Here is a 26,253-nt window from a genome sequence, read left to right on the forward strand (position 1 = left end):
ATCGATGCAAGCGTTTTTGAAATATTTGAGCTGGAAAAAAAATAAAAAGAATAATAATAATAAGAATAAGAAAAAAAAGAAACCGTAGAAAAACAAAAGGGTCTTCCGTTGGAAACGGAAGACCCTAAAAAAAACAATAGAATAACAAGAGGGTCTTCCGTTGAAAACGGAAGACCCTAATAATAACTAGAGCAAAGCTCGTTGCAAAGCAACGAGTGGGTCTTCCGTTAATGTCGGAAGTAAAGCTGGAAGTTCCTGTAAGAAGCAGAGCTCTTAAACCAATAACAAGAGTAACTAAAATAAAAAGATAAAAAAATCGAATTATTCCTGGTACGACTTAACAAAATACGAATGATTTTAGGTACGACTTAACAAAAACCTTTCCGATTTCAAGAACGACTTAACAAAAAAAATCCGAATGTGTTACTGTACGACTTAACAATTATTTTTGGTACGAGTTAATTTTACTTTGAACATTACGCTATTTTTTAAACCAAGGACGCGGAATCAAAATTTCCGGAAAAATCAATTTTTAAACCCCAATATCTCTGTAATGCATTGTCCGATTTTAAAACGGCTTTCAGTGTTAGATTCAGCTTAATAAGATCTACAAAATACATATTCATTTTTGATTTGATCAGAAAATTCATTTTTTCGAAAAATTTGTTTTACTTCCGGTTTCGACCGGAAGTGATAGATTTTAATTTCCAGCCTTATTACAGAGGTAAATCGATCAAATCATAACCATTAAAAATTTCAAGCCTCTATCTTAAAGCGTTTTTGAGAAAAATCCGGGACAAAATGACATTTTGAAATTTTTAAAAATGACGTCACGTCAAAACGGAGGTGACGTTCTCTTCAAAACTTTTACATTTTTGAGGGACGCCGACTTGCAAAAATCTCTGAAAATTTCATCAAAATCGGTTTAAAACCTTTTGAGTTATGAGGCAAAAAAGGAGTCAGAAGAAAAGACAAAGAATAATAATAATAACTAGAGCAAAGCTCGTTGCAAAGCAACGAATGGGTCTTCCGTTAATGTCGGAAGTAAAGCTGGGAGTTCCTGTAAGAAGCAGAGCTCTTAAACCAAAAACAAGAGCAATTTAAATAAAAAGATGAAAAAATCGAATTATTCCTGGTACGACTTATCAAAATCCGAATGATTTTAAGTACGAATTAACAAAAACCTGTTTGATTTTCAGAACGACTTAACAAAAAAAATCCGAATGTGTTCAAGTAAGACTTAACAATTATATTTGGTACGAGTTAATATTACTTTGAACATTACGCTATTTTTTAAACCAAGGACGCGGAATCAAAATTTCCGGAAAAATCAATTTTTAAACCCCGATATCTCTGTAATGCATCGTCCGATTTTAAAACAGATTTCAGTGTTAGATTCGGTTTAATAAGCTCTACAAAATACATATTCATTTTTGATTTGATCAGAAAATTCATTTTTTCGAAAAATTTGTTTCACTTCCGGTTTCGACCGGAAGTGACAGATTTTCATTTCCAGCCTTATTACAGAGGTAAATCGATTAAATTATAACCATTGAAAATTTCAAGCCTCTATCTTAAAGCGTTTTTGAAAAACGCTGCGGACAAAATGACTTTTTGAAAATTTTAAAAATGACGTAACGTTAAAACGGAATTGACGTTTTGAAAGAAACTTCACAAACTTTGAGGTATAATAAATGCACATAATCTCTGAAAGTTTCGTCAAAATCGGTTGTAAACTTTTTGAGTTATAAAGCCGAGAAGGAGTCAGAAAAAAAAAGAAAAAGTATAATAATAAAAAGAAACCGAAGAATAACAAGAGGGTCTTCCGTTGAAAACGGAAGACCCTAATAAAAAGAAACAATAGAATAACAAGAGGGTCTTCCGTTGGAAACGGAAGACCCTAATAAAAAGAAACCGAAGAATAACAAGAGGGTCTTCCGTTGAAAACGGAAGACCCTAATAAAAAGAAACAATAGAATAACAAGAGGGTCTTCCGTTGGAAACGGAAGACCCTAATAAAAAGAAACCGAAGAAAAACAAGAGGGTCTACCGTTGGAAACGGAAGACCCTAATGACGTAGCCAGGCATTATAACCAGGATGTGCGCATGCGTTGTACCAACTTTTTGGTAAACGTTTGGGAGGAAATTTGAAAGCTGTTTGGAGGAACTTCGAACTGATATTTGCGCAATTTTAAAAAGTATAGGAAAATTCTATTTTTACATTATAAATGCTCATTAAAAGTGATAGGAATGTTGTGAACATTAGATTTACACCAAAATGTTGAATAAATATTAGTATTTGAGAGAACAATAAAGAGCAATCTAACATGAAAACAACTCCGACACTTAGCATCGGAGTGGGGGAGGGGTGTGTGGAGTGGAGCAGGGGCAGTGGGGACGAGTCTACCCCCTTCAGCACACTTTTCTTGAATTTACATATAAAAGGTGAATTAAAAAAGAGTTGCCCCCCCCCCAATGTTTTTGGGACCAGGTAAAAACTGAAATGAAAAGGGGGAAATAAACTGTAGAATTGAAGTTAAGTGTTCACCTAACCCCCTACCTCCACGGATTAGGATTTTGAAATGTTTTAATAGCATAGTGGACGTATCATTAGGGTAAATGTTTGTATTACCAGGGTCTGTATACCCATAACCTGGGTAAATATTACGATGTGTGCACATCACTTGGGTCTGCATACAAATAACCTGGGTCAGTGTACGTATCATCAGGGTCAGTGTACGTATCACCAGGGTCTGTGTGCCCATCACCAAGTCATTAGACATATCACCAAGGTCAGTATACATATTACCAGGGTCTATGTGCCCATTACCAGGGTCTCAAAACCTATATTGTGATAGGTATTGAGACCCAGGTGATGGGTATACTGACTCTGGTTACGCGTATACATGTACACTTGTAATTGGGTACACTAACCTTGGTTAAAGTTAAACTGACCCTGGTGATGGGTATACTTATTCTGTATATGGGTATACAGACGCTAGTGATGTGCACTCTGACCCTATTAATAAATAATAGTAAACAGACCCCGGTGATAGGCATATAGACCCTGGTGAAACGTACACTGACCCTGGTGTGGGCATTGAGACCCTGGTGATGGTTAGTACGTGGATTTCTGGCTATGGGTAAATAGACCCTGGTAATGAGCACAAAGAAACATTGACCCTCGGGATAAGAATTGAGACCCTGGTGTCGTGGTGATTGGTATACTGAATCTGGTTATGCGTATACAGACCCGGGTGAAACGTACAACAACTCTGGTAATACGTACTCTGACCCTGGTGATGGGCACACAGACTTTGGTGAGGGGTTATAGATAGAGCTACATGGGGTCGGTGCCCCTCCCCAATAACCCCTGTCCTACTAACCTTGGATTTATTTTTACATTGAATCTAAGCCTACGTGTTTATAGAACCTGGTGAATGGTTTATTGAGATACAGTAATATTGGTTTATAGATAAACCCAATTCTCTCTTACTGTTATATGTAAGGAAACTGTGATATTTTGTTCAGACATGTGGCATCGTAAAAAAGTGAAAAGAGGGGGTGGTGTTGGAGAATCGCCAAACAATTCTTGACATGCAAAAAAAAATGTTTTTCAAAAATTCGAAAATCGTAGACCGTGGGGTTACCTATAAAAATGCTAAGTTTATCTCAAACTTAAATTCCACTGTTTATTTCCTCACTTTCAGTTTTTTACATGCTCCGAAAATGCTGGGAAAGGGGGGGGGGGGCAACTGCATGGGGACAGGCCCCTCCCTGCCATCCCACCCACTCACCCGTTCGAAGCTACGTATCTATTGTTTTCCTGTAGCATTGCCTTAATTGTCATCACAAATATTTAAATCTTTTTTAAGTGTAATCCAAAGGTACATAACATTCCTATTATCTTTAACGACTATATAATATAAAAGTCGCGGTTTTTTTGTTTGTTTGATTTTTTTGGTTTTTTTTTTAGCACCTATCATCAGTTCGAAGTTCCTCCAAGAAGCTATCGAATTTCCTCCCAAACGTTTACCAACCCCGATGGAAAGTTGGTTCACGCATGCGCACATCCTGGTATAATGCCTGGCTTTGTCATATGAAATATCATATTTATATTTTTCAAGTGTCCTTTACTGTGATAACATTACAAATCAATTTTGAAACCTATAGCCCAATATTTCATAAAAAATGAGCGACACAAATTGGGCGTGTCCTACAGCATAACCGAGAAACGGTATTTGCTGCAATAATACATATCATGTGCTATGCGTGAAAAAAAATCAGTGGTTTAAAATGTTGGTTTGAAGTGTATAAATTGGAAATAATATAGATATAAGCAAAAAGGCATCATTCTTTGAATATTATTAGGTGATTATTTCGGTCGGAGCGTGCATATCAAATCTATCATAAACCCCTTCAAAGTTTATTGGATTTGAACACGCACCGACCAAAATAAATATGAATAATGCCCATGCAAGCGTTTAAAGATGTATCGTTTTCGTCGATGAAAGGCGACTAGAATAGCAAATTTTAAAATAGGCACTTTGAAGAGGCGTTACTCCATTATCTTTGCATCGAATTCGGTGCGGTTTTGCATTAAATTCTGGTAAATAAATTCTATGACATAAGTTCGACATTGGCTTGGCTGCAAGTACCATTTAACAAAGCAGCATGCTCATTGATTAATAGCATTGACTAAACAATTTTTTGGAATTGTTACATCTGCTACCGTGGTTACAGCAACAGCTGTGGCAATATGTTCCTCCACTTTTGTTTTTACGCCAGTTTACTTCATTTACCATTTCGCCGTTTAACGCCGATCAATTGATCGGCGCATTTTGTCGTACGCCGATATGGAACAAATGAAGTCCGCCCCGTTTAATCTGATCCCACAAATTGAATGAAAATATGTTATAACCGATTTAAAAAAAAACGAAATTACGAATTAAAACTTTGAAATAATGAATTCAAGAATTCATTATTTCAAATTTAATTTGTTAAAACAGATTTCAAAATTTGAAATAACGAATTCAGCGAATTTGTTATAACAGATTAAATTCGTTATAACGAATTCCTAAAATTTGTTATAACAAATTTAATTTGTTATAACGGATTCAAAAATTCGTTATAACGATTTAAATTCGTTTTAACAAATTCAAGAATTCGTTATATCAAATTCAAAAATATTTTTTGATAGGTCCTAAATGGGCTTCCGTACGTTGCCTATAAAACCGAAAGTACGAATTTAAACTTTGGAATAAAGAAGTCAAGAATTCGTTATTTCAAATTTGTTAAAACAGATTTCAAAATTTGTAAAAACGAATTCAGCATATTTATTATAACAATTTAAATTCGTTATTACAAATTTCTATATTTTTTTATAATAACAAATTGAATTCGTTATAATAACTTATTCAGCAGTTTGTTTAAACGATTTAAATTCGTTTTAACAAATTCAAGAATTCGTTAAATCAAATTTAAATATATTTTTTGATAGGTCCTAAATGGGCTTCCGGAAAACTTGAAATTTAAAAAAACCATTCAGTACTGTAGGATAATGCACAGAATTACAAAAATTAGCTGGGGAGACTCTTATTCTTTCTTATTGAAAATGCCTATAGTTCTCCTTTTCTTAATGTGATTGATATCATCCTAATTAATGTTAATAAATTAGAAAATCTTGCGTGCAAAAACCTTAAAAACCTTGTGTGTGTGTGTGTGTGTGTGTGTGTGTGTGTGTGTGTGTGTGTTTGTAAGCACCTGAATACCACTACACGAGTATGAATACACACGTTTTATCCCACTACATTTTTTCTTCCCACTACATGCACCCGTGTAGTGGGAAGTAAAATCGTTCGGAAACGTTATTTCTCATCGTACTAGATTCAAAAAATATAAAATCGTACTATGTTTGGGTTTCCGTTGTGTATGTGAATTTTTTGACACGCATCGTGGAGTCCATAAGAGTACTTTACACACTTTCCTCCATTGGATATAAATAGCGCATGCGCAATCGGAACTTCCTACTCGAAGATGGAAATAATTGTTTACAGTAAGTATCATTTTTTCTTCGATATCTAGGGAATTATATCATTCTATTCTAATAGATAAATCTGGTAAAAGACTATAACAAGGTCAGGCATTGTCTTTTCTGTTAAGTTTTTCACTGATAAGAGAACACGAGATCTAATTTTGACATCATGCGAATGCCATATTCATAATCAAAGAAGGGATCGTAACTTATTTAGAATTAAAATGTGTCTATTTTATTTCAAGATTTATATAATTATGGAACAGATTATTACTTTTATTTTAAGGGATATATCTGTACCTTCTTAGTGGCCGAAATTCGGCCCCATTCCTAATCAGAAATAGGTGATATTTCCTCAATTTAGCGGTATTTTTTCCCAACTGGTTAACAGTCTATATTTAATTCTTTTAAATAAATAATATGTATTAAAAGCAAAATATGTGATCTTTTAACCTCAGTCAGCATAGCTTTTATCATAATACCTGTTTAAAAACATTCTGTAAACAATGCCAACTTTTAATCCTAATTTCCTCTATCTTTCTAAAAATCATATTGCTGTGTTCTGTGGAATCGTTATGCTGTTTCCACATACATGTACTTGATTGATATACCTTTTCAATTGTACAATTTCATTAAAAATACGGATGAATTACGTTACATAATTATATTAATACAAACATATTAGGAAAAGTAACTTTAAAAAAGTGATTTGTAGGAAATACTGATTTTTATCATTAAAATGAAAAGTATGAGTTTTCTCATGGGGTTAAATTTCAAAATAAATGATATTTACTTAAGCTAATGGTGATTATTTCTTAATATTAGTACAATCTGAGATAAATTTGGGTACAGATAATAATCCAAAAAGATTTAGAGGGTTTCCTAAGTGATTAAGTGTACAGATTGATTTTAGAACGTTAAAATGAAAAATATAAGTTTCCTCATGGGGGTCTAAGTTCAATAGGAAAGGATTTTTACTTAAACTATTGATGATTATTTCCTAACATTAGTGTAGTTTAGGATAGGGTACAAATATTGATTGAAAAAGATTTAGATGGTTTCCTAAGTGAATAAGTATACTGAATTCATAACGTTTAAATTAAAATTATGGGTTTCTTCATGGGAGTCTAAGTTCAATAGGAAAGGATTTTTACTTAAACTAATGGTGATTTTTTCTTAGTATTAGTGTAATTTAAGATAAATCAGGATACAAATATTGATTTAAAAAATTTAGGTGGGGGTTCCTAAATAAATACTATACTGATTTTAGAACGTTAAAATGAAAATTAAGGGTTTCCTTATGGAAGTCTAAGTTCAATAGGAAAGGATTTTTACTTAAACTAATGATGATTAATTCATAGTATTAGTGTAATTTAAGATAGATTAGGGCACAAACATTGATTGAAAAAGATTTAGGGGGTGTCCTAAGTGATCAAGTATACTGATTTTGTAACGTTAAAATGAAAATTATGGGTTTCCTCATGGGAGTCGAAATAAAACAGAAAAGGATTTTTACATAAACTAATGATGATTAATTCATAGTATTAGTGTAATTTAAGATAGATTAGGGCACAAACATTGGTTGAAAAAGATTTAAGGGGTTTCCTAAGTGATTTAGTATACTGATTTAAGAACGTCAAAATGAAAAGTATGAGTTTCCTCATGGGGGTCTAAGTTCAATAGGAAAGGATTTTTACTTAAACTAATGATGAATATTTCCTAGTTTTAGTGTAGTTTAGGATAAATTAGGGTACAAATTTTGATTGAAAAAGATTTAGGGTGTGTCCTAAGTGATCAAGTATACTGATTTTATAACGTTAAAATGAAAATTATTGGTTTCCTCAGGGGTGTCTAAATTTAACAGAAAAGGATTTAACTTACACTAATGGTGATTATTTCTTAGTATTAGTGTAATTTAGGATAAATTAGGGTTCAAATATTGATTGAAAAAGATTTAAGGTGTTTCCTAAGTGATTTAGTATACTCATTTAAGAGCGTTAAAATGAAAAATATAAGTTTCCTCATGGGGGTCTAAGTTCAATAGGAGAGGATTTTTACTTAAACTAATGATGATTATTTCTTAACATTAGTGTAGTTTAGGATATTTTAGTGTACAAATATTGATTGAAAAAGATTTAGGGTGTGTCCTAAGTGATCAAGTATACTGATTTTATAACGTTAAAATGAAAATTATGGGTTTCCTATGGGAGTCGAAATAAAACAGAAAAGGATTTAACTGACACTAATGATGATTATTTCTTAGTATTAGTGTAATTTAGAATAAATTAGGGTACAAATATTGATTGAAAAAGATTTAAGGGGTTTCCTAAGTGATCAAGAATACTGATTTTATAACGTTAAAATGAAAATTATTGGTTTCCTCAGGGGAGTCTAAATGTAACAGAAAAGGATTTAGCTTACACTAATGGTGATTATTTCTTAGTATTAGTGTAATTTAGGATAAATTAGGGTTCAAATATTGATTGAAAAAGATTTATGGTGTTTCCTAAGTGATTTAGTATACTCATTTAAGAGCGTTAAATGAAAAATATAAGTTTCCTCATCAGGGTCTAAGTTCAATAGGAGAGGATTTTTACTTAAACTAATGGCGATTATTTCTTAGTATTAGTGTAATTTAAGATAAATTAGGATACAAATATTGATTTAAAAAATTTAGGTGGGGGTTCCTAAATAAATACTATACTGATTTTAGAACATTAAAATGAAAATTAAGGGTTTCCTTATGGAAGTCTAAGTTCAATAGGAAAGGATTTTTACTTAAACTAATGATGATTAATTCATAGTATTAGTGTAATTTAAGATAGATTAGGGCACAAACATTGATTGAAAAAGATTTAGGGGGTTTCCTAAGTGATCAAGTATACTGATTTTATAACGTTAAAATGAAAATTATGGGTTTCCTCATGGGAGTCGAAATAAAACAGAAAAGGATTTAGCTTACACTAATGGTGATTATTTCTTAGTATTAGTGTAATTTAGGATAAATTAGGGTTCAAATATTGATTGAAAAAGATTTATGGTGTTTCCTAAGTGATTTAGTATACTCATTTAAGAGCGTTAAATGAAAAATATAAGTTTCCTCATCAGGGTCTAAGTTCAATAGGAGAGGATTTTTACTTAAACTAATGGCGATTATTTCTTAGTATTAGTGTAATTTAAGATAAATTAGGATACAAATATTGATTTAAAAAATTTAGGTGGGGGTTCCTAAATAAATACTATACTGATTTTAGAACATTAAAATGAAAATTAAGGGTTTCCTTATGGAAGTCTAAGTTCAATAGGAAAGGATTTTTACTTAAACTAATGATGATTAATTCATAGTATTAGTGTAATTTAAGATAGATTAGGGCACAAACATTGATTGAAAAAGATTTAGGGGGTTTCCTAAGTGATCAAGTATACTGATTTTATAACGTTAAAATGAAAATTATGGGTTTCCTCATGGGAGTCGAAATAAAACAGAAAAGGATTTAACTTACACTAATGATGATTATTTCTTAATAGTATTAGTGTAATTTAGAATAAATTAGGGTACAAACATTGATTGAAAAAGATTTAGACGGTTTCCTAAGTGATTTAGTATACTGATTTAAGAACGTCAAAATGAAAAGTATGAGTTTCCTCATGGGGGTCTAAGTTCAATAGGAAAGGATTTTCACTTAAACTAATGATGAATATTTCCTAGTTTTAGTGTAGTTTAGGATAAATTAGGGTACAAATTTTGATTGAAAAAGATTTAAGGGGTTTCCTAAGTGATCAAGAATACTGATTTTATAATGTTAAAATGAAAATTATTGGTTTCCTCAGGGGAGTCTAAATGTAACAGAAAAGGATTTAGCTTACACTAATGGTGATTATTTCTTAGTATTAGTGTAATTTAGGATAAATTAGGGTTCAAATATTGATTGAAAAAGATTTATGGTGTTTCCTAAGTGATTTAGTATACTCATTTAAGAGCGTTAAATGAAAAATATAAGTTTCCTCATCAGGGTCTAAGTTCAAAATGACGTTAAAATGAAAATTAAGGGTTTCCTTATGGAAGTCTAAGTTCAATAGGAAAGGATTTTTACTTAAACTAATGATGATTAATTCATAGTATTAGTGTAATTTAAGATAAATTAGGGCACAAACATTGATTGAAAAAGATTCAGGGGGTGTCCTAAGTGATCAAGAATACTGATTTTATAAAGTTAAAATGAAAATTATGGGTTTCCTCATGGGAGTCTAAATATAACTGAAAAGGATTTTTACTTAAACTAATGGTGATTGTTTCTTAGTATTAGTGTAATTTAGAATAAACTAAGGTACAAATATTGATTGAAAAAGATTTAGACGGTTTCCTAAGTGATTTAGTATACTGATTTAAGAGTGTTAAAATGAAAAGTATGAGTTTCCTCATGGGGGTCTAAGTTCAATAGGAAAGGATTTTTACTTAAACTAATGATGATTATTTCTTAACATTAGTGTAGTTTAGGATAAATTAGGGTACAAATATTGATTGATGAAGATTTAAGGGGTTTCCTAAGTGAATAACTATACTGAATTCATAACATTTAGATTAAAATTATGGGTTTCCTCATGGGAGTCTAAGTTTAATAGGAAAGGATTTTTAATTATAATAATGATGAATATTACTTACCATTAGTGTAATTTAGGATAAATTAGAGTACAAATATTGACTGAAAAAAATTTTAAGGGGTTTCCTAAGTGAAAACATACTGATTTTAGAATGTTGAAATAAAAAGTATATGGTTTTCCTCATGGGGGTCTAAGTTCAATAGGAAAGAACTTTTACTTAACTAATGGTGATTATTTCTTAGTGTTAATGTAGTTTAGGATAAATTAGGGTACAAATATTGATTGAGAAAGATTTTAGGGGTTTCCTAAGTGAATAAGCTGTATACTGATTTTAGAACGTTAAAATGAAAATTATGGGTTTTCTCAAGGGAGTCCAAGTTCAATAGTTAAGAATTTTTATTTTAAAAAATGATGAATATTTCTTAGCATTAGTGTAATTTAGAATAAATTAGGGTACAAAAATTGATTTAAAAAAATTAGGGGGGAGGGGGGTTTCCTAAGTAAATACTATACTGATTTTAGAACGTTAAAATGAAAAGTATGGTTTTCCTCATGGGGGTCTAAGTTCAATAGGAAAGAACTTTAACTTAAACTAATGGTGATTATTTCTAAGTGTTAATGTAGTTTAGGATAAATTAGGGTACAAATATTGATTGAAAAAGAATTAAGGGTTTCCTTAGTGATTAAGTATACTGATTTTATAACATTAAAATGAAAAGTATGAGTTTCCTCATGGGAGTCCAAGTTCAACAGGAATGGATTTTGACTTAAAGCAATGGTTATTTTTTCTTAGTGTTTATGTAATAAAGTATAAATTAGGGAATAAATTTTGACTGAAAAATATTTAGGGGGTTTCCGAAGTGAATAAGTATACTGATTTTAGAACGTTGAATGAAAATTATGGGTTTCCTCATGGGAGTCTAAATTTAACAGGAAAGGATTTTACCTAAACTAGTGGTGATAATTTTTTAGTATTAGTGTAATAAAAGATAAATTAGGGTACAAATATTGATTGAAAAAGATTTAAGGGGTTTCCTATGTGATTAAGTATACTGACTTTAGAACGTTAAAATGAAAAGTGTGGGTTTCTTCATGGGGGTCTAAGTTCAACAGGAAAGGATTTTTACTTACACTAATGGTTATTTTTTCTTAGTATTAGTGTAGTTTAGGGTTAATTAGGGTACAAATATTGATTGAAAATGATTTAAGGGGTTTCCTAGGTGATTTAGTTTACTGATTTTATAACGTTAAAATGAAAAGAATGATTTTCCTCATGGGTGTGTAAGTTCAATAGGAAAGGATTTTTACTTAAACTAATGGTAATTATTACATAGTATTTGTGTAATTTAGGATAAATTAGGGTACAAATATTGATTTAGATAAATTTAGGGAGTTTCCTTAGTGATCAAGTATACTGAATTTATAGCGTTAAAATTAAAAGTATAAATTTACTCATGGGGGTCTAAGTTCAACAGGAAAGGATTTTTACATAAACTAATGGTGAATATTTCTTAGTGTTAATGTAATTTAAGACAAATTAGGGTAGAAGTAAAGATCCAAGAATATTTATGAGGTTTTTGGAGTGAATAAGTAAACTGAATTTTTAACGTTGAAATGAAAAGCATGGGTGTCCTCATGGAGGTCTATTTAGTTCAATAGGAAAGGATTTTTATCTAAACTATAATGGTGATAAAAGTTGTTTTTTTAATAATCAATTACATGTACACAATGTATACTGATTTTTTCAAGTTGAAAGCAAAAGATATTGGTTTCCTCATGGGGGTCCAATACTTTACGAAAGGATTATTTTATATACTCACAGTGATTATTTCGTTCCATTAATGAACTCAACATGTAACCAATATTATTCTTCTTTTTTACATTTTCTTTTAGAGACTCAAAACCAAAAATTTTGTATGCAAATAGTGACTGATGTGCCTTATGATGTAGATGTTGGATATTGTGCTTTTCCAGGTAATGAACAATTTTTTTCTTACTGTAAACAAACACATGCTTAAGGGAAAAAAAGAAAGAGGGATATAGAAGAGAAAGAAGCTTTATTTGTACTTTAGTGTCTATGAGTAAAACTTTTACATTTGATCTGAGTGAGCTGAATTAAATTTTTATATAATTATATATTACTGTATACAATATATATGATTATTAAGAAATTAAGAATGAACAATTAATTGTGAATGATACTATGCATATCTGAAATTTTTCTACATTTTCTTTTAAGAGAAATGGCCCAAAATGGAAAGCATCTGCAGACAATGACTGATATGTTTTTTGATGCAGATGTTTAAAATGATGCTTTTGAAGGTATCAGTATAATTTTTGTTACTTATTGTAAACAACTAACTATTACAAATAATAACAGAAAAAGAGAAATGCTATGTCTGTGTGTGCGTGTGTGAGAGAGAGAGAGAGAGAGAGAGAGAGAGAGAGAGAGAGAGAGAGTGTGAGAGAGAGAGACTGAATTAGATTGAAGGGGAGAAATAGTGAGATGACTTGTATAAATGAAGTAATTTTTCTATTTAGATATTTTACCTGAATGTCACTACATGCGTGTAAATAACTAAATGTGATGTCAATTTGAAAGAGAGAGAGAGAAGTCGATAGACACTAAGTTTGATTTAAAGGAATTAAATTGGAAGAGAGAGAGAGAGAGAGAGAGAGAGAGAGAGAGAGAGAGAGAGAGAGAGGAATTATTGGAAAAAAAATGAAGCATTTTTTCTATTTGGATATAATACATGAATGTCACTACATATGTGTAAATAACTAAATGTAATGTCTATTTGAAAAAAAGTCTGAAAATAAGAAACAAAGGAATTAGATTGGAAGGGAGAGAGGAAGTGAGAGGACTTATTAAAACTTTTTGTTTTAAGTGAAGCTATTTTTTTCTATGGAGATACTTTACCTGAATGTCACTACAAGTGTGTAAATAACTAAATGTTATGTCAATTTGAAAAAGAGAGACAGATAACTTAATAGAAAATATGAAAAAAGAAATCGGATTGGAAGGGAAAAAAGAAGATAGAGGACATGTTTTTTTGTTCAAATGAAGCAATTTTTTCTTTAAAAATGTTTGCCTGAATGTCACCACATGAGTGTAAATAACTAAATGTGGTGTTAATTTTAGAGAGAGAGAGAGAGAGAGAGAGAGAGAGAGAGAGAGAGAGAGAGAGAGAGAGTTGATAGGAAATAAAAGTTGAAGAAATTAGAGTACAGGGATTAAGATAGGAAGTGAGATGACAAATTTCAACTTTTTGTATTAATAAAGCAATTTTTCTATTTAGATACTTTACCTGAATGTCACTACATGCGTGTAAATAACTAAATGTGATGTCAATTTGAAAGAAAGAGAGAGAGAGAGAGAGAGAGAAAAGTTGATAGAAACTAAGCTTGATTTAAAGGAATTAGATCAGAAGGGAGAGAGGAAGGGAGAGAAATTATTAACATTTTGTTAAAATAAAGCATTTTTTTTTTCAATTTAGATATTTTACCTAAATGTCACAACATGTTTGTAAATAAGTAAATGTGAAGTGTATTTGAAAAAGTCAGAGAAATAGATATAAATTTAGAGATAGAAGAATTAGATCAGAAGAGAGAGAGAGAGAAAGGGAGAGGACTTATTACAACTTTTTGTTTAAGTGAAGCACTTTTTTTCTATGGAGATACTTTACCTGAATGTCACTACATGTGTGTTAATAACTATATGGAATGGCAATTTGAGAGATAGAGAGAGAGAGATAGAGAGAGAGAGAAAGAGAGAGAGAGAGAGAGCTTAATAGAAAATAAGAGAGAAAGAAATCAGTTCAGTAGAGAGAGAGAGAGATAGATAGATAGAGGATGTATTAAAACTTTTTACTCAAATGAAGCAATTTTTTTTCATTTGCCATTTTTAGCCTGAATGTCACTACATGAGTGTAAATTACTAAATGTGATGTTAATATGAGAGAGAGAGAGAAAGAGAATGAGAGAGATGTCAATAAGAAATAGAAGATAAAAAAGTCAGAGTGGAGGGGAGAAAGGAAGTGAGATGACTTAATGCAACTTTTTTGTATAAATGAAGTAATTTGTCTATTTAGATACTTTACCTGAATGTCACTACACACGTGTAAATAGCTAAATGTGATGTCAATTTGAGAGAGAGAGAGAGAGAGAGAGAGAGAGAGAGAGAGAGAGAGAGAGAGAGAGAGAGAGAGGTTGATAGACACTAAGTTAGATTTAAAGGAATTAGATCAAAAGGGAGAGAGGAAGGGAGAGGAATTATTAACATTTTGTTTAAATGAAGCATGGTTTTCAATTTAGATATTTGACCTGAATGTCACTACATGTGTGTAAATAACTAAATGTGATGTCTTTTTGAAAAAAGTAAGAGAAATTGATAGAAATTAAGAGATAAAATAATTAGATTGAAAGGGAGAGAGGAAGTGAGAGGACTTATTACAACTTTTTCTTCAAAGGAGGTAATTTTTTGTTGTTAATTGAGATACTTTTACTGAATGTCAGTACATGTGTGTTTATAACTAAATGTAATGTCAATTGGAAAATAGAGAGAGAATTTAATAGAAAATAAGAGAGAAAGAAATCAGTTCGGTAGAGAAAGAGACAGATAGAGGAAGTACAGTAAAACACGCTTATAACGAAGTCCCAGGGACGGCCAATTTAACTTCGTTATAAGCGTATTTCGTTATATCCGTCAAGTTTACAACATGAAATAGAGACTTTGGGAATGAAATTCACTTCGCTGTAAGCGTCAATTCATTATAAGCGTGTTCGCTATAACCGTGTTTTACTGTATTAAAACTTTTTGTTCAAATGAAGCAATTTTTTCTTTTGAATTTTTTTTGCCTGAATATCACTACATGAGTGTAAATTACTAAATGTGATGTTAATATGAGAGAGAGAGAGAGAGAGAGCGAGAGAGAGAGAGAGAGAGAGAGAGAGAGAGAGAGAGAGAGAGAGAGAGAGAGAGAGAGAGGAAATATAAGATAAAGAAATCAGAGTTGAGGAAAGATAGGAAGTGAGACTTAATACAACTTTTTTGTATAAATGAAGTAATTTTTCTATTTAGATACTTTACCTGAATGTCACTACACGCGTGTAAATAACTAAATGTGATGTCAATTTGAGAGAGAGAGAGAGAGAGAGAGAGAGAGAGAGAGAGACTAAGTTAGATTTAAAGGAATTATATCAAAAGGGAGAGAGGAAGAGAGAGGAATTATTAACATTTTGTTTAAGTAAAACATGTTTTTCAATTTAGATATTTGACCTGAATGTCACTACATGTGTGTAAATAACGAAATGTGATGTCTGTTTGAAAAAGTCAGAGAAATTGATAGAAATTAAGAGATAAAATAATTAGATTGAAAGGGAGAGAGGAAGTGAGAGGACTTTTTACAGCTTTTTCTTTAAAGGAGGTAATTTCTTTTTTATTTATTGAGATACTTTACCTGAATTTCACCATGTGTGTGTAAATAATGAAAAGTAATGTTCATTTAAAAGAGAGAAAGAAGTTGATAGAAAATAAGTTAAAGATAAAGAAATTAAAGCGAAAGAGAGAGAGGAAGTTAGAGGACTTATTAAAACATTTTGTTTAAATCAAGGGATTTTTGTTCTATTGAGATACTTTACCTGAATGTCACTACATGTGTGTAAATAACTAAATGTGATGGCAATGAGAGAGAGAGAGAGAGAGAGAGAGAGAGAGAGAGAGAGAGAGAGAGAGAGAGAGAGAGAGAGAGAGAGAGAGATCATGTAGAACATAACAACAGCAGCAATATTTGAACATTTTTATAAAGGTCAATTATACATTTCTAAAAACTTCCTTGTATAACAAAACATAACCTTTTTTATAAAGAGTAAAACAAAGTAAACAAAATGGTTTTTTATGTTTATTGTTGTCTTATGCTTTCAGGAAAAATATCCAAGCTAAATGAGGTTTCCTGAGAAAAGTGGAAAAGCTATTGTCTAAGATTATACATATTAAGGTAAATGTATAAATTAAATGTTATTTCTTAAAAAGAAATAAGCATGAGAGAGAGAGAGAGAGAGAGAGAGAGAGAGAGATGAAGAGAGAGGGAAGAAATAAAAAAAAAGAGAAAGAGAATACAGAGAAAACTGCTTTTAGTTTTCATCAATATGAAGTTAATTCATCATTGAAACACTTTTCCTGAATGTCACTAGATGTGTGTAAAAAAGGGATAACAGCATGAAACTGAGACAAGGCATTAAAAAAAATTGAGAGATAGGGAAAAGTTAAAATAGATAGAGAGGGAGATAGTGTGTGAATTTAAAGTTTAAAGTGAATTTTTAACTTAATGCCTCTACATGTGTTTTTCATTGATAGTTATGAGAGAGAGAGACAGAGAGAGAGAGAGAGAGAGAGGGAGACAGAGATAGAGAGAGAGAGAGAGAGAGAGAGTGAGTAGTGATACCTTTTAGTATTGCATAAAATCTTAAAAAAGTACATTTAAAAGTCTTGCTTTACAGAGATGAAACACATTCTCAGAATTTATATTTTGACAAGTATTTTTGTGTTGCAGCACCAGTGTTCAGACATAGGTTAACTTCCTAGATAGACGATTGAGGACCAATAGTGTCAACGGAAAAAAAAATCTACGCCATGAATACTGCTTTAATCAATACTGGTTTAGAAATGATAATGAAACTCTGGTACATGTGTTATTGATCGTGTGGTTTTCATGTATTCTCCCAAAAATGAAGATATGAGAGAATTAATAGACTTTTTACGTGTACATGTACGTGTAAATTCAGTAGCATTGGAAGTTGGGTTATACAATGTACATATTTTGCTGTTTTAATGTTCCCAAACGATCATATTGCCTTGTTCATATTAATATTTAAATGTTTTAGTAATACTCAATAAAAAGTCAGAGTCTAATGTAATGTCTTAATTACTTTCATAATCATTGATATTCATTTTTATTTAATGTATCAACATCACTACGTCAAAAAATACATGCGCGGATCCAAAAAGAAATCCAGGGGGGTCGGACGGTTATTTGAGTTTGTCAGGGGGGGGGAGGGTCCGAGGCATATTTTTGGTAATTTTATAATGTAATTTAAAGAAATTTTAATTTTGCAAGGGGGGGGGGGGGGTCAGACCCCCCTGACCTCCCTCTAGATCCTAGCATGAAATAAGCTTAGCTAATGCATGATCTTGTTTTGTATATGCCTTGCAATATTATGTAGAAATAATCAATGTGATTGAGCATTTTGGTGTGAATAATTGCATGAATTTTTATATCATAATCTGTAATTTCACCATTAAAACTAGTGCTCTACTCAGAAGTTGTGCCGTCATTCTGTCTTTAAATAACCATACAGCTTTGGCTGAAAATGAAAGATGATGGATTCTTGTATATGCGTGTGATATACATGTACATGTAGGTAGAAGGGGCCTGTGATAGGATTTCTCTTTCAATAACTAAACTGCCACGGTCCATTAGTTGTTCTAATAACAACATTCGGTTTTAGCTATTCAAAAATCAAAAAAATAATTGAAAAACAAATAATTGGGTTTATTCAAAGATTTATAGGTTTGTTACATGCACTTTGAAATATTTCGGACTTTGAAAAAAATTCAAAGTGTGTTACTAGTAATTTTGGAACCAGTTAAACGCGCTTTTATTTTTTTTTCAAAGTGCGTTGATATCGTCGATATTATAAAAAAAACTGTTCAGGATTTGGTCCAAATAATTGATACTTTTATTGACATAAAATAACTGATTGTTTTAACCTTGGTTTGATATTGTTTAGCTCAATGGGATATATTTTTAAAAAAAAAAGAACCCAATGCATTCTCAGCTTACTTTATAAACAGTTTCTCGATTAGATTTTTTTTTCTCATAAGCTTACGTAGTTTGACAATTTACACAAGAACAAATTAGGAGTTTTAAATTATCCAAATATGACATAAACTGCATCGCGTAGCAATTGCCTTTTTCCTTTTTTGTCTATGCAGCAAAATTAATGTACTTCTTATCTGATACATTGGGCTATGTCAGAAACGTTTACTTCAAGTTGCTGAATATCATACGTTTTGGATAGAAAGATAAGGGGTAGGCAACCTTCTTCCTGAAATCAATTACTAATAAATGATGCACTGGTAATTGACCTGTATGATTGGTTAACCCACACCCACCCCTGTTCTCAAAGACGGTTAATGAGATTTACTAGTGTTAACAATTCATCATACAATCAGCAAATTAGAAATTCAATTCCAGATTTTTCTATTTTAACATATTTTTTTAAAGTGCGTTAAGTGTTTCGATAATAAAAAATGTTGAAGTTCCTTCATAACGCACTTTGAATTTTTTTTTTCAAACTGCGTTAGCTTAGTCCTAAGTTTAACGCGTTTTATTTTTTTTTAAGTGTGTACTTTTCTCAAAGTGCGTTGCCACATACGTTATTTAAAATCCACTAAAAATCACAAAACTTGTGTGCTATAATTCTTTAGAAACTGTACAAAGAATTATGGTGTATCAAATCATTTGATAATGAGAAGATGGGATAAATAAGTAAAATTAATGTAAGTAGTCAGTTTCATGTGTGTATTTCAAACCTGACAATGTAGTGAGAATCATGTGTGTCTAACTGGTGGGTCACGTGGTCTGATGTAGTGGAGTTCAGGGGAAAACACAAATTTTTAATATAATGAATTTACGAATTATCAGCCCCCTAGGCTAATAAGAGTAGACTGTCTTTTATAAATTTGCTCAAATTTTTTCTTCACGACCCTTAGAAAATAGTGTAGTGACTTTCTGGTGAAAAGTCATGTGTAGTGAGTTTCATGTCTTTACGAGTATGTGTGTGTGTGTGTGTCAGCCTTGAGAGCAAGATTTTAAAAAAAAACCTGCAGGTAAGTTAATCAAACTGCGTACAATTCATAAGCATGGTTAAAAGACAAAGCCTATTTATTTTCAAGGAATTCTGTTAAATATTAATTAAATTGTCGTTAAAATTAAGATTGAAATTTCTTATGTATGACTTGAAGATTGATATTTCTGGTTCGTAAAAGTAAACAATTTAAATCAACAACTTCATATTTTGTTGGGCTTAGGCAGAGTAAAGGTAGGACACAAACGTTTTGAACAAATAAGGAGTTGGAAGGATGTCCAAAGTGAAAAATTGAAGCGGACATAAGAATAAGTTCATCCCGATTTATATATAAAAACAAGCAGCCGTTTGAACCGAATTTTTGGCGACTCTTCTCGAATTACTTAAAAAACAGGTTTATGATTTAGTCGTTCTATGACTAGGCTGATGAACTTGCCTCTCAACTTGCGCTTTGCCCATGTGAGAAACAGACTGAGTGTTGGAGTCATCCCTCTTGGTATAAGATTGAACTCTCTCTGTGCACAAAGAGTGTACGACAGATAAAAATACTTCAACTGGTTTTCGCAGTATTCACATACCATTAAAACGCTTGGCCACACCTAATAAGTAGCCAGTCTGAAGACTGACATGGTTTAGAGCACATAATCAAGAGACTGAGTGTACAAATACCTTCAGTGATCATCTCGAATAGAATTTGAAGGCTTGCATACTAGTTACATCTCCGAAGGATATTTTTTTTCTCTGCAACGTTCAATTTGATTCCGTTTCCCTTATCAATGCTTTTAGATGGTCTAACAAGTCCATAGTTCCAGTGCATACATAATCCTGGATTCTCTAGCTTTTTTGAAGTATTTGACGTCTGTGAATTTCTTTAAGCTTGAAATTTCGCTGGGGCGTCAATGGACCTAGTATCTGGTGGCGCTGTCGCCGCGGGTTGAAAGGTCATAGAGTGCAAGTTCCTCGTCTCAGTTTCTATCTGGGTTTGTATATCTCTGTACTTGCATTTTAGTTATGCTCTTTGTAGCTCTTGTTCTCGGCATTTTGACTCAGTGCCCGCTATTTCTTGTGGAGAAACTGCACCCGGTTTGCACGTGGTTTTCAAGTCGAATGGTTCGTTTTTCCTTTAAATCTTTAATTTCTGACATCTCTGCGCCAGCTTTTGTTCAACGTTCTCTGTCATTTCTGCTTACAATGTCAAACACCAGTCCTGTTACCGATTTTTATTGAGCTAATATCCATACTAATTAAGTTTAGTTAACATCGAAAAAAAACAATGATGGTGAATAAATGTCAAAAATTTCAAGATATGCTAATCATACCATTTGTTTACAATCAGATGCTCGAAGAAGGTCGCATGTGACGTCATCGTACTACGTGACACGCTATCTAATTAATGAGTTTTCATACGATCGGGGCTGTGGTTTCAATTGATTTTATGGCTAATTACAGCCTTTTTTACAGCAAACAATCTTTTGGAATTAATATATACACAAGAAAGGCAAAACATGTTAAATGTCCCATACTTTAAAAACTTGCAGCATGTCCTTTAAATTAAATACATGTCAATTTAAATGATCATTGATGTGCCCAACACTATAACAGGAAATAAACACGCCGTCGAAAAAAAATCGGACACGAATGCCGCTGGAGAGCCTTGTTAATTAAACAATTGTCAAATCATTAAAAGAGTAAGCTTTCAACAAGCAGCCTGACTATAAACATAGTTTAATTTGGACAATTTGACATTTACTGAGTAGTGTAGAACGTTGTCCTATGTCAGTTGTCAATGGAAGACTAGAGAAAAGTTCACGAGACGATCTTGGGATTACATGTATGAATTCGTAGCTTACATGTGTTAAGCCGTAGATATTAGACGGTTTCTCGGGGTTTTCCTAAATTTAGGAAACAGACGTAATTTTTGTGACACATTGATTTTTTTCTTTTAGACCATCAAAATTTGATAACCACATGAAGTTTTCAACTCATTTAATGCAACTTCAATTTGAAATGGTTTGCCATTTTTAGCAATGGAAATATTTTGAAGATACGCAAATGAAAAGACAAGAAAAGGAAGATTTAAAAACTCTTTTAATAAAAATATCTTTTAATCTGTTTCATCACAATTATTTACAGAAATTTTGACGAAATTGTTCAAGTGGGTGTTAGTTGCACTATAGCTAAGATTGAGCTATTTGGATAACATACAATTTAATTATGCCTTTGCCGCCCCTTTTTAAAACAATCTATTTAACTATCATGCATATATTGAATCTTTCATGCGATAGTTGTGAACGGCAACGTTGTAAATATCAGTATTGAAACTAGTCCTAGATAATGTTCCAGTTGACGTCCTTGGTAAGTGGTGAATTTCATCAAGAATCATTTGAGACTCTCTGACGTCATCATACGACATCTCTATGTCATTGACATCTTTGTCACCAACGTCTAAGAAAAATGTAAATAGTCGTTGTTATCAAAATTACATTATATTTGAAAGAAGGTATGAGACACTTTTCTTTTTTTCTTTTTTATAAAGTTCTTCCTTAAAAATTAAACAATGAAAATTTCTAAATTCATAATTTTTTTCTTTTACTTACTTGATACATAATAGCATAGTGTAATTGGTTAAAGCTTTAGCTTCTGATCTTCTAGTCATATGAGTTCAAAACTAAACCAGCTTTTAAATTAATCACTTTCATGAGAATTTTCAAAATACATTTTTTTTAATATAAAAAACAATTTGGCAACTTTAGTTTAAAATTTAAATATAAGGCAATTTCATTCACATAGGTATATAAAGTTGTTCCATATCACCTGGGTGCTCAAGTATATGTTACTTAAATATTGAAATTACTTACCATATCCTTGTTTTGGGGTTTCAGGATTTGTGTTGACTGTACGTGATATTGCGGACCTTTTAAAAAAATGGTTGATGTTTGTAAAATCATTGACAATCAACTTCCCATTTCTAGTGTAATAATGTAAAAAATCTCATCACTAGAGAAGTACCTCTTTTTCAGAATAATGATTGTTATTACAACTGCAAAGCATCCAGAGACAAAGATTAAGCTTAATAGAAAAATCAGCCAGGAGGGTGCCTCAGTATGTGGTCTTTGTTGTGTTATTTGTACATCATCTAAACAGAAATATTATGACCATAGTTCAACGATCCTAGACCAACATTAAATACTTACAATATATATAGAGTAATTTACTATCCTTAGTAGTTGTTTTAGTCGTTTAAATTTTACTATTGGATAAATTTGTACTTGAAATTCTTTTGACAATCCAAGATTATTTCCTCAGTTAGTGTGATGTAATATGTGCTCTAAAGATATTATGTGTAAATGGTTAATTAGCATTTTGCTTTTCAGAACGGTCAATGTTACAAATATGTAATAACCAGAATCCTAAGAACAGTATCACGTTGAGTGATATGTTCCACAAAAAATCGAATGAATTTATATTGTGTCTTAAATAGTGTTAGATGAAAAAGGATTAAATTTATTTTCAACAATTATTGTTTTGGTATTAATGGATTCTATTTATTTTAAAGTATACGTTATAGATATTTAATGGTTTTTATTTATAAATTTATATTAATACCGTAATACTGGAAATTATGTTGGATGGATGATTTTTGCAAACGAGGTTAATTTTGTTTTGTCTCGTTCAAACTTATTAAAAAACAATTTAATTATGATATAAAAAAGTATGAATATAGAGAAATTTGTCCAATATTTAGAATGATACCTTTACATAAGTCTCTACAATTTTACTTACCACAAGAACCATTGATATTATTACAGGGGATACAACTACAGTTCAGCCTACATCCAAATCCGTAAAATCCAGGTGAACATGGCGAGGTACATTGATGTCCATAAAACCCCACGCATTCTGAAATATAATCGAGATACAAAATTGGTGAGCCACAAAACTCCAAAACATTTTATATTGTTGTCGTCTCATAGCACGCATTTCTTAATTGCTGAATAATCTTAAGAACGATATTCCATTTTATATGTCATTACATGATGTTTATAAAGCTTTAAGACGCTAATCGTTTTATTCAGTGTGCTGCTTTTAAAATCAGAAGTTTGTAGGATATCGAAATTGTATTGCAAAATTGAATGTATGTTAGCCTGGTTTAGCTATATTACGCGCGTTATTCAATTTGTATGCACACACCGTTGCAGTTATGAGACTATATCTTTCAAAAAATAAGGATTCAATACTTAAGTAACAGTGAAAGTCACAAGTTAGAATCTCATTTGGTCTTTTATAACTTTTACGTTTCCAGATATTTTCAAAAGAAATGTTTTGGTAAAATATTGTAAAATCTAAATATGCCTAGTCGGTCAAATTGAGTTTATTATAATGTATTTTTATCAAGATTATTATCGACAGTTGTCCATTACCACTCTAATACATTTTTACTATATTGGCCCCTGCCATAGAGCCTAAAACCCCTGTGACCTCTGTCCTAGAGCCTAAAACCCCTGGCCCAGGGACCCAACATTTCAGTATTTTGGTAGAAGTATCACTACTAATCAAAAACATGTGCTTAGTTTCTCTGCTGAAAGGTCATTACTTAGTAAATTATAAATTTGCTCTAATTTTTTTTATACTAAATATGTGTGGCCTCTGGAGGGGATAGATGCCAATTTCTGATTCCCTTCCCTTGTAGATGCTACACACCATTTTTGGTAAAGATAATCCTGATAGTTTCAGAGAAGGGAAAATGTTAATTGAATAATTTTAGATATGATAAAAAATTTAGATTTATACAACTTTTAAAAAAATTATATAACCCTCATTTTTCTCTAAAATAAAAATGATTGAACTTATAACGGTATTAATTGCTTTAGCTTTGCATGAAGCATTGATTTTTATCTTCATTCATTAGAATGTAATCATTATAAAAAGTAACATTTCCTTGCATTGAATATCAGATAGTACAGACAAACATTTACTTACCCACACACTTGTCCCCACTTTTTCTATAATCGGCACAGCATGTAGGAGGTTCACTACAACGATACAAAACACTATGAGATACACAAACTATACATGCAATAGTTGGATCTTAAGTGTTCTTAAATATTTTAGCAAGTATCAATCGACATGAAATAAATTCTGTCTATAAACTCTTACCCATCCTTACTGCAAATCCCTGAACCGCCTGTTGAATAAACTAGTGACAAATTTACAACAAAAGTTAGTCCAACCATAACAACTGTAGAAACAGCTGGCGCCATAATCTATCGTAGATAGCAGTTTATAGAATCATCCTTATGTTTCCGTGTTCTCTTCCGGGAGAGTTCTCGACTAGTCTTATTTATGTTGCCAATGTTACCACTTAGTTTTACATGTTTCTCAATTTTGTTGGCTTGAAATAACAAAATCTACATTGTTTTGTTTCATAAAAAATATTCTAAATCGAAAAATTCGTAAACGTGCACTGATTTTGGAAAATGGATACCTAAGGCGGATTATATGCCTATATAAGGATGGATAAGATAATAAAGAATAAACATATCAATTATTGTTACTGTTTTTTTATTTTTCAAAAATTTAAAATATCAACTTATCTTACCATTCTTGTAACTTGTTCTAAATGATGTATATCTAAGATAACATCCATTTGAAAGCCAAAATAGGTTCATTACTTGGAAGATACTGATTTGAACTTGGAATATATTGATTTGAACTGGTGTATGAGAACCAAAATCTTTTAATAATGTCATTTTTACTTTAATGCATTTCATATTATTGACTGGGTCTGTGTTCTATATTTTGTCACTGTCCAATGGAAATTAACTAAAGTCAATTTTATTTAACAAAAACTTGGATTGAGGATCCACTATTTTCTGCTTTTCTTAGGTAGCAGTTCAACACAGATGACAGTTAACGTCCATGGACCTCTTTTTTCTGTTCCTCCAAGAGAGATGTTGGTCGATCTGTCATTTCACTGTACGTATCTGTTGGTTGACATTTTATTTTTATACTTATAACATAATTAAAAAGTTCTCTTTCTTGAAAATCATGTATTTCCTTTTTTTGGTTTATAAACCTAAAACTATATTATTTGTTTATCGAATGAAGAATGAAAACAAATTACTTTTTGAAATAATATCTCTGTACATGTACCAAGGAAAAGCCGCTGCTGCTGCAATTGATAGCAAAACACAAATAAGATATATGTGGATCTTTGGAATAAAACGGTATTTGTTGAAAAATCGTTTAATATTGATCCTGCCTGATGTATTTATATTCACCCAGAAAATTAACTTCTTATTTTACTTCTGTGAAGAATATTTCAAATGTATAAATTTTATTTTAAAAAGATATGAATCTTATACTGTAAATTCCTAATTAAACGCGAGGAATTAATATCCGCGTAAAATCGCGAGAAGCAAGTCTCGTGAATTTTAAATCCTCGTTTTTATTTGCTGAGAGTTGGGAACTATAAGTAATAAGGATAAATCTTCTGCGTTCGCGATTTTATATTCTCGCGATTTGATACAAAACAGTGGGGACGCGGAATTAAGTGCTTGCGTAATATAAGGAATTTACAGTAATCATAATTTCTTGATAATATTGGTTTAAATGACATTATTTACCATAGTTGATGAATTTTCTTTGAAAAAGTATATAGAGGCTAAAATTTAAGCAAATCATCATAGTCATCCTGTACGAACAATAGGTTGCTATCTAATCCATACAGCAGATTTTTTCAGAGAAAA

General features: G+C 31.5%; 1 protein-coding gene and 1 long non-coding RNA gene across 3 annotated transcripts in view; one reads left to right on the forward strand and one right to left on the reverse strand.

Annotated features, from left to right (window-relative positions):
• Positions 1–5,951: 5,951 nt before the first annotated feature.
• Positions 5,952–16,599, forward strand: LOC128189983 (uncharacterized). The gene is made up of 4 exons (XR_008244311.1): positions 5,952–6,055; positions 12,563–12,610; positions 12,876–12,958; positions 16,560–16,599. It is a non-coding gene; the product is annotated as an uncharacterized LOC128189983 (long non-coding RNA).
• Positions 16,600–21,665: 5,066 nt separating this feature from the next.
• Positions 21,666–26,253, reverse strand: part of LOC128188283 (uncharacterized) — an 82,879-nt gene continuing 78,291 nt past the window's right edge. Inside the window, exons 1-6 of one of the 2 annotated variants that reach the window (XM_052859245.1) lie at positions 24,662–24,905; positions 24,485–24,537; positions 23,288–23,404; positions 22,514–22,640; positions 22,363–22,418; positions 21,666–21,949 (exon numbers count right to left, since the gene is read on the reverse strand). In XM_052859245.1, the coding sequence (XP_052715205.1) occupies positions 21,759–21,949; positions 22,363–22,418; positions 22,514–22,640; positions 23,288–23,404; positions 24,485–24,537; positions 24,662–24,765 (648 nt within the window). In that variant the 5' untranslated portion in view covers positions 24,766–24,905 and the 3' untranslated portion in view covers positions 21,666–21,758. Of the gene's footprint in view, positions 21,950–22,362; positions 22,419–22,513; positions 22,641–23,287; positions 23,405–24,484; positions 24,538–24,661; positions 24,906–26,253 lie in introns of those variants that run through there. The other variant, XM_052859246.1, reaches the window with a different exon arrangement.

This window comes from Crassostrea angulata, chromosome 6, assembly GCF_025612915.1.
Source record: "Crassostrea angulata isolate pt1a10 chromosome 6, ASM2561291v2, whole genome shotgun sequence".
NCBI classification, from domain to species: Eukaryota; Metazoa; Mollusca; class Bivalvia; order Ostreida; family Ostreidae; genus Magallana; species Magallana angulata.